At 39.7% G+C, this 9,221-nt stretch overlaps 2 protein-coding genes across 2 annotated transcripts in view; one reads left to right on the top strand and one right to left on the bottom strand.

Annotated features, from left to right (window-relative positions):
* The window catches only part of zmp:0000000662 (RING finger protein 145), a gene marked incomplete at its 5' end in the record, with an annotated part of 21,565 nt that extends 16,856 nt beyond the window's left edge, over positions 1 to 4,709 (bottom strand). The window contains 4 exon segments of the mRNA XM_014018034.1: positions 101 to 192; positions 823 to 931; positions 3,977 to 4,229; positions 4,429 to 4,709. Coding sequence (XP_013873488.1) covers positions 101 to 192; positions 823 to 931; positions 3,977 to 4,145 — 370 coding nt within the window.
* A 1,830-nt stretch (positions 4,710 to 6,539) lies between these two features.
* The window catches only part of LOC106524293 (probable carboxypeptidase X1), a 13,456-nt gene continuing 10,774 nt past the window's right edge, over positions 6,540 to 9,221 (top strand). Inside the window, exons 1-4 of the mRNA XM_014018037.1 lie at positions 6,540 to 7,037; positions 7,743 to 7,852; positions 8,286 to 8,425; positions 8,641 to 8,725. Coding sequence (XP_013873491.1) covers positions 6,728 to 7,037; positions 7,743 to 7,852; positions 8,286 to 8,425; positions 8,641 to 8,725 — 645 coding nt within the window. The 5' untranslated portion in view covers positions 6,540 to 6,727. The remainder of the gene's footprint in view (positions 7,038 to 7,742; positions 7,853 to 8,285; positions 8,426 to 8,640; positions 8,726 to 9,221) is intronic.

Genomic DNA, 9,221 nt, shown 5'->3' on the forward strand with positions numbered 1-9,221 from the left:
AGCATTAGCAGGTACACCCTCATTAAAAAATAAATAAATAAAAATTAAAAAACTAAAAAAAATGAGCCGAAATATTCGAGCGTTGAACTGAAGTACTCACTGGTCATGGCAGAAACAAATCTGTTGAAGGCCACAGAATCGCGATACACCGCCCCAACATAACCGTACTGCAGCTCCTCCTGAACGTAATCCCTGAATAATGAAAAAATATATATTTTAATATCAGGCTCACAGTAATGTGTTCTTGTTGACAAATATTTTCAGAAAATACAGAGAAAATGAATCTCGGCAAGTAATTACTTGGCCTGTTAAGAGTGTTTTGTACAAGAGGTTTTTAAACTTTTTTCATTTTTAGATATTTGTTTATGAAATGTAAATGCTTTTAAAAGCTTGATACATAACTCTGCAAACAGTACAGCTACCATCAAATTGGTATGCAACAGTTCATAGTTTCAGTAACACAACACACGCAGGGATATCTGCACCCACAAAAAGCCTTCATTATTTCCATGTCTTCCAAAACTATAAACTTCATTCAGGTTTCTTTCTCATAAAGTGTTATTTAAGTGCTTTATTTCAGACAGGCTTTGCAGGAAACTAGGTTAAGTATCTTAAAGCAACATCATTGAATAAACATACTGCAGTCTAAAAGTAAATACCTCAACATCTAGTGCAACAAAGGTCAGTATTTTATACAAATCAGGTTATTAATGGAATAATTCTGTGCTGCAGAGTGTGACCGATTGCTGCTGGAGCTGAAAGCTGATACCGTTACAATAAATCTAGATCAGTCCAAACAACGTTAGCAACACAGAAACTCACTTGGAAATCTGATGCCCCATGTACAGAAGAAGGGCAACGAGGATGTGAAGGTAGAGCGTCACAATGTGCCTCAACGGCAGAATTAATACCACCCCGTTTATCAGGTGAGCTGGAAAACAAAGCAGAGAATTCAGGTTTTGTTGTGCCTGTGTGTGTGGTTTGGTATTTGCTACCTCAAGGGGACCATTTGTCACACCACCTTGTGGGAACTCAATGCTTTTATTAGGAAACAAATAGATCCCCCCCCCCTAGATACAGATTGTGTTTTTAGGGTTGAGGGTTAGGTTTAGTTATGGGGGTGTTTATGTTTAGGGTCAGGGCTATAGAAATGGCTGAAAGTTCACATGAGAACAGAGGTTAGGTTAGGGTGCGGTTAGCCTGTTAGCCTTTGTGCTAGCGCCGACGCTATATTGCCTTATAGGTAATAGCTCAGCGCTAGCGCGACAAACAAGCTAAACTGAGGTCCTCCATCCATATTTTCAGTTGCAGCCGAGTCATTTTTGTGTTCCCCTCTCTGTCATGTGGATGGAGGACCTCAGTGACGACAGGAGAATGTGTAGCGCTGAGCTAATACATATATATGGTGATAGTGTCGGGGCTAATGCTAAAGCTAACTGGCTAAGCTGAGGTTCTTCTTCCATGAAGCAGCTCTGTTGTCCTCCATCCATATTTTCAGTTACAGGCTGAGTCATTTCTACCTTCTCCTCTCTGTCAACGCTCTCTGGTTTCATTTAAAAGAGCCAATCATCAGATATTGTCCGAGATTAACCTTTAGGGTGGATATAGCTCGCTAGCGGCCTCGCACCGAGGACCTATCAACGTCACCATTTACCCAGAATGCTTTGCATGTAAATAAAATGGCCCCGTYCGTGTAATATATTTTTAAACTTTTAGTCWAGTGCTGGGCGGTATCCGGTTTGTGCCGAACACCATTTWAAATTTTTGCTATGATATGARCTTTCTGAATACCGACATACCAGTTTAAATAGCCTGAACACGTACGGAAYGTTTCATCGCGGCCGCCAGTGAACTGTTTCCCGGAGGACACTTTTCTTCGCAGCACCGCTATGTGCGTTAGCATGCTAATATATTGTTGGAGTAGCTTGTTGCAGCGGCAGGTGGCGATTCCGCTGCTTATATTGGCTGACGTAAAAAAAAAACATTCCGTTTTACCATCGCTTAATGTCGTAAACACCTCTTCAGTGACGTGCATGGTTAGATATAACACGCGACGTTAATATGGAGACGTGGAGACGCATGATGACTTTAACATGCTTTTATTGTGAAAAGCCTGGGGGAAGAAGTTTTGTAGTGGAGTTGAGCTGACTGGTGTGCAGGATGTGTTGTCCTGATAAGTTTAATTAAATAACGTAAAATAATAGACCCGATAATAATCTTTTCTTAACCCTCCTAAGAAAAATACCGTGATATACCGTGAAACTGGTGTAAATGTTGAAAATACCGTGATATAAAATTTTGGTCATACCGCCCAGCACTAGTTTAAAAATTATAAAATCTAACAAGCCTACAGTATTTTCACAACTTTATTTTACAGTTAAAATATATTTTTATCAAATAAAGTCTAATGTTACAACTGATCATGGATCCGTTTAAGAAAGTCTAAATCTCGTATCTATGAGAATATATACAACACTTGACAAAAACTACTTTTCCCTGGAACCAGCAGCTTTATCAAAGGAAACAAAAAGTATTGATTGCCAGAATTACACAAGTCAGAAAAAAGTTTCTCCTCTGCTGAAGGTGAAAGAGCAGAAATGTTTCTGCACGTGTTTGTTTATTTTCTGAATCAGCWAAATGTTGCATGAATCAATGAGCCGAAGTAACGAAACCTCGAGAATGACTGCATGTCCATCCTCAGTTGATTCATTTTTTGGGGTTAACCCAATTTAAGATGGCCGCCACAGACAAAGCAGAAATATCTCCAACTCAGTCAGTTTCACAGCTACTGGGCTGGTGTGATAGTTGCTGAGACACACTCCAAGCACAAACACATCTCATCACATTAGGTCACATATTGTCATGCATCTCATTCACAAGATTGGTCCAAAATGCCTGTAGCTCTAACGCCGCTCATCACAAGATTTAGTTTAAAACTCTAGCGTGAAAGGTGGTGAGCCACTGGATGAATCACAAGTTATGCAAGATGCCTTTTGAAATTTGGTATGCTTGTTTGTCTTTGTGTTTAGTGTATAATAATGTGTTGTGATGTTGGATTTCTGAGTGTTTTGTGTTCTGCAGAACAGGAACCAGCTGTAAGAGCAATTATGCTGAGTCAGTTTTGATTTCTTGTAATCTTTTCCTGTTTAAATAAACCAATCAATCAAATAAATCAAGATAAATAAAATATCCTGATGCATCTCAGTAATCCAGGTAAAAAATCAAAAAGAAAAAAAAATTGTATAGGTCTTCTGGACGGGTTCTTCTCTAATGAAAMGTTTCGTCTCTCCTCCAAGAGACTTCTTCAGTCTGAGAGTTTCAGGCAAAATTCAGGCTTTTAAGCCCTGCCTCCATGTGACTGATACTCACATCACATGGCTATCATTGACACCTAATTAACATCTATTGTTAACAGGGGGTGGAGTGATACTGGCAATAGCCGCACTGTAGGAGGGGGACAACTGAAAACGGAGGCCTCCACCTCTGTTTGATGATGGACGGTCTTTCTTCACAAAAATGGCTTCTTTTACTCCTCTCTCAAACCAACGTTCCTCYCTATCAAGAATGAGAACATCCTCATCTCTGAAAGAGTGACCGCTGGCCTGTAAATGAGTGAAAACTGCAGAGTTCTGGCCATTAGATGTAGCTCGTCTGTGTTGGGACATTCTTTTGAACAGTGGCTGCTTTGTTTCCTCGATGTATAACTGGTCGCAGTCCTCCTGGCACTTAACAGCATATACAMYATTGCTCTGTTTGTGCCGGGGCACCGGATCTTTGGGGTGAACCAGCCTTTGCCGTAATGTGTTTTGGGGTTTGAGATAAATAAGATAAATAAAAGTGTGACGCTGTTGTTGATCACAGTTTAAAAAAAACACCATAAGTAAACAACWGAGATTATAACAGGAACAGATCCGTTACAGAATGACTAAACCAAATCAAATGAACAGATGTGGTACAGAGTAACATGCATACTTACCAAGATAGTACATGTTCCAGACGACATACTTGTATTTGAAGAGCATGTCCTCATTTTTAGCCTTCAGGTTCTCTGTCAATCCTTCTATGTCACATTTATACAGCAGGTCCAGCACAAGAATGCTGGGCACCCTGAGGGCAACGTTGGCCAACTCCTCCAGATGAAACATCTCGACTACAAACACGTTTCTGCCTCAGCAGAGAGTCTGAATCACATGTGAGAGCAACAGCTGCACTGCAATCGTACTCGTCATCTGAAAAACACACAGACACTCCTCAGGCTCCAAGAATCAACTAAAACCTGTAACAGTTTCAGGGAACAGCTTTTAATTGTTAGTAAAATTGTCCTTTTTGCTTTATTCTCACATTCTGAGAGGCTCGACRGGCAATTAGACCATGGAGCAAATACATTTCGTAAAGTTGTTCAACTAAAAGTAACATTAATTCACTTACTTCGCTCAGTGACAGCCATCACACAGCCGAGCAGCCATTTGCTAACTAGCCCACGCTAGCTGCTGCAGGTCAGCTTTCACTGCAACCATCCCCATATTTCTACAGCTGAACTAACGCCCCCAAAATATTACTTTTCTTTTAATTTCAAYTCGTAAATATTCTACATTTAACTGTCAACAAACCAGCGAAATTAAAAACATTTTAAGTTTAGCAACATCACGAGTAAAAATGACTTAAATTCAATGTTGTGATTCCAGTCCAGGCGCTTGCGTGGCCATTTCCTGTGTGTACGTCACATGAGAATGAGCCAATCAGGTGCAGGCATGTTACATTTCAAAATAAAAGTTTTTTCGTCCAGCAGTGAGTGTATGATCTAACTACAGCGCTGAGCAGAACAGGCAAGAGAGTCTGGATTTACCGTGTTGGCATGGTCCAGGTYATAAATGTCAAAAGTGTATTCCAAGGCCATTCAACTGGCGGACTGAGGGCCACATCTAGCCCGAGGATGACTTCGGTCGGGCCCGCAGATGAATTAAAAAAATAATATAAATGAAATATTTTTGGACTTTAATGACAAATAAAATATATGCCTGCCAGTGATTTCAGTCAATATAAAATTGGATTCTTTTTAAACACAAATTATGTATTTTTATTTAAAAATATAATTTATTTTACATTATATTATAAAATGAAAGTACACTCTGTTATTATTATTGTTGTTGTTGATCTTATTTTTATTGCTGGATGTCCAGTCCCTGAGCTGTTAGCTTTCAGTAACTGTGGCCCATGAGCAATATACCTCCATGGTCCAGGTCACAGTATATTTTATGCAAAATCGAACAAATTGGATTCAAAATTTAAAAGTAAAATAAAATGATTTATTTCGGATAATGCTGAAAAGTTTTTTCTTGATACAAACAATCTAATAATGAAGTGTGACCAAAATTCACCAGTTCTTGCAGGAAACACAAACACACAATGTGTGAAACGCTAAGAATAAATACAGTCATGTACCAACACACAGATGTGGTCTTCCTGAATATTTTCAGTCCCAAAAGTTCTTCATAATTCTTTGCTTTCCAACAAAATGCACCATGATAATTTAATTTCCCACTCAATAAAGTAGAAAAGCTTAAAGTTCCCTTTCAGTCAATTCACTCGGTACAACATCATGTATGGGAACCACGCCCCTGCGTGTCCTGGCTCCCATACATGATGTTGTACCTCGTTCCTTTCCTTCAGGGAACAGTAGTTATATGCATAACATTACGTTTCTTCCATGGCTGACTAAAGACAAATGCAGAACTGTTTCTCAGAAAGGAAATGACTAAAATAAAGAAAGTTTGTTTAATGACTGCGTGCCTGCTAAGTTGCAAACCTCAATTTCTTATCTGTAAGCAGGAAGGAGATCTTTTCTAAAACCTTTAACCTACATGTGAGCCAAACACTTTACAGCAAATCAAAAAACAGAAAAAATAACTGATACTTCTGAAGAGAAATTATTATTTCTTAATAAAAAGTAAATTAAAGTATCGTGTCAGAAGAAGACTATGTGATTTATGAGAGAAACTTTTAAGTATACTTAATGGCTTAGATTTTCTTGGAAAAAAGATATTGAAGGTCATTATATCACATACTTATATTTGTAATATTTATTGCTGCTGCTGAAAAGTTTGCCAAAGGTTGGCAAGAACATTTTGCTTGTGTTTGTGTGTTAGCAAAATATATCATGAACTAGACACATTTCAAATGAGTCAATCAACCCAATTCAAGATGGCTGCCACAAAGTGGGTTTAACTGATTTTCTGACTGCTTACAGATTGTGCAAAACTTTTCATCCAAATTTGCCATTATCTATTTGGAGACAACTGTGTTTGTCTGTTAGCAAAATCAAGAACTGGATGGATGTTAACAAAACTTTCAAGAAATAATCACTTAATATTCATCTTAATATTCATGAGGAAACCCAATTTAAGATGGCCACCACAGCCAACTGATTGTAGAAAACACAGATTTGGTTTTCACATTTTGGGTTGCCCTTGTGGTTAAAAAAGTTAACTTAGACCTTTTAGTTTAAATCTATATTCAGTGGTTCAGTAAGTCACTTTGCATCTGATCTGTCCTTTTTAAGACCCAAATTCTCCTGGGACTTTAACAGGAATTTTGGCTGGGAAGGAGGAAGGGAGAGGAGGTGAAGAAGGGGAGGTGGGACCTGAGGAGGAGGATTGGCTCCTTCAGGACATAAGAGTTCCCCTCTCCCCTCTGCAGCAAAGAAAGAAAAAAAAAAAGAAGAAGCAAGATGAGAAAGTCATTGTGCATGTTGGCTGCAGTGATTTTACTGGGAGGCAGTGTGAGCGKAGACAAAGCGACCACCCTGAGTCCCTCAGTGTTCAACTTCACCACCCCGGTGAAGGTGAGCTGGACCGAGGCAGACAGAGCGTTTGAGCAGAGCAGAGATGCAGTGACTCCAACAGCAGCTCAGACCAAGCTGCTCTCCACCACCAGGAGCAGCAGACCTGTCAAAGACCCCACAGATGTCAGTGAAGACAGAGAGAAACTGAAAAACAACAGAGATGAGCYCAACACAAAGGACCAGAAAGAAGAACTGGGTAAGAAGAAATTTCAGCTATTAGATCAGTCTTTATAAGGCTCAAATATGTGCCACTTTCATCTCAGAYGTTGCCTTCAGGGACAATCTGAAACTCTAATTAGTTCCTTCAACTAAACTGGTGAAAAAAAAAAGAGATATTTAAAAGTTCGAGGAAAAAAGGTTCACAACAAAAAAGCAAATAGATTAGTTATTATTGGCCTGAAGTCAAGTAAATCAGCTGAACAAATAAGCAGTTTTGTGTGAGAATATTCACTAAAGTTTTGGACACTTTAAAGTCCAGCGTGTCGACAACAGTTCATGCAAGCAGCTCATTTTTTTCACATCAAACCATTCATTTCCAAGTTCTGCACACATTCTTGTGATTTAGTCTCAGTTTACTTGAACTGCACTTACACTTTTTAAACAAAGTGCTCTGTTAATTTGCAAGCTTGTCGTGTTTGGACGAAAGCCAAAGCCATGAACTCTTGCAGCTGAACATTTACTCTCCAGTTCAGCTCAAGTTACATTCAGATCCTCTGTGATTTCACTTATCTGCTGCTTCCTCCTCTCCAAACAAGCAGAGGAGGAAGAGGAGGAGGAGGAGGAGACGAGGGGCCCCAAATTCCCACTGAAGTGATAATTCAGCATACTCCAAATAAAAAAATTGGACCTCGTGTAAAGAAACAGCTTCTAGTGCTCCTTTCTTTTTTTTTTTTCCTGACAGCCTGTCCTCCCATCGGCCTGGAGTCCCTGCGAGTCGATGACAGCCAGATCCAAGCCTCGTCCCACCAGAGAACTGGTCTGGGCCCCCAYAGAGGAAGACTCAACATCCAGGTCAGTCTTCATCAGAGATGACCTTGAGTTTCAGAGACCTCAGATCTGTAAAAACAAACTGAAAAAGTAAGGAAATTTGTGTTTGGTTGATTATTTATTTGATGCAACAGTGCCTCTTGGGAATAAAACTTACATCAACCGAAAGTTTGTTGATTTCCCCTTAAATGGTGCCTCATTTGTAAAGAAAGGCATTTGWGGGCTGCAGCAGCAGAGTTTCTCAGTTAAATAAAACCTTCATGTAGTCAGAACTCATCATCTCAGCCACACACTTCCTGTTCTGCAACTTTGAATCTGAAGTCTGAAAGCAATTATTTCAGAAATATAGGTCAAAACCAGATTCGTATGCAATGCTTCGAACAAGCCAAGAATTCAGCTTTTTGGTGGCTTCTACAGCTGACAGATGAAAATAAATCCTTTTTTCCCCCCACTTCAGTCTGGCATTGAAGATGGAGACCTGTACGACGGAGCTTGGTGTGCTGAATATAAGGATCGGAACCAGTGGCTTGAAGTGGACACCATCCATCCCACYCTGTTTACTGGAGTCATCCTGCAGGGCCGGAACTCCATCTGGAGGTCAGATAAAATCCCTGTTCTGAATGCAAGAAAACACAACTGGAATAAACAAACAAACAAACAAATAGTTAAATCCCATTAATGTGGTATCAGTCAGGTGGTTTATTGAACCTTTAAAACAATGAAAAATTTAAAATGGGCTGTTCTGTGTTTTGGAAATTCACTCTTTGGAACAAAGCGCAGGCGTCTCACGGTCCTCTTGGTCTCTGTTGCAGTTGGGACTGGGTCCAAACCTACAAAGTTCAGCTGAGCAACGACTCTGTGAATTGGCAGACCTGCATGAATGGAACAGAGGAGGCAGTGAGGACTTTCTATGTGTTTGGAAAATGATCTGTTGAAACGAATGCAGCTGGAAAATCAGATTTGAAAGAGTTTGTGGCCAAAAATCATGTAGTATCAGAGAAAACTTTAAAATAAAAAAATAATCAACTAAAGCAGTCTGCAACCATTACTGTCGTGGAAATCTTTATTTACCCAAGATAGAAACACGTGATCCAAGAATAAAAAGTACTTTGTGAAATCAAAAAGAAAAAAATTGTATAGGTCTTCTGGACGGGTTCTTCTCTAATGAAACGTTTTGTCTCTCCTCCAAGAGACTTCTTCAGTCTGAGAGTTTCAGGCAAAATTCAGGCTTTTAAGCCCTGCCTCCATGTGACTGATACTCACATCACCTGGCTGACCCTGGAGGCAGGGCTTAAAAAGCCTGAATTTTGCCTGAAACTCTCAGACTGAAGAAGTCTCTTGGAGGAGAGACAAAACGTTTCATTAGAGAAGAACCCGTCCAGAAGACCTATAC

The sequence above is a fragment of the Austrofundulus limnaeus genome, unplaced genomic scaffold (genome assembly GCF_001266775.1).
Source record: "Austrofundulus limnaeus strain Quisiro unplaced genomic scaffold, Austrofundulus_limnaeus-1.0 Scaffold181, whole genome shotgun sequence".
Taxonomy (NCBI): Eukaryota; Metazoa; Chordata; class Actinopteri; order Cyprinodontiformes; family Rivulidae; genus Austrofundulus; species Austrofundulus limnaeus.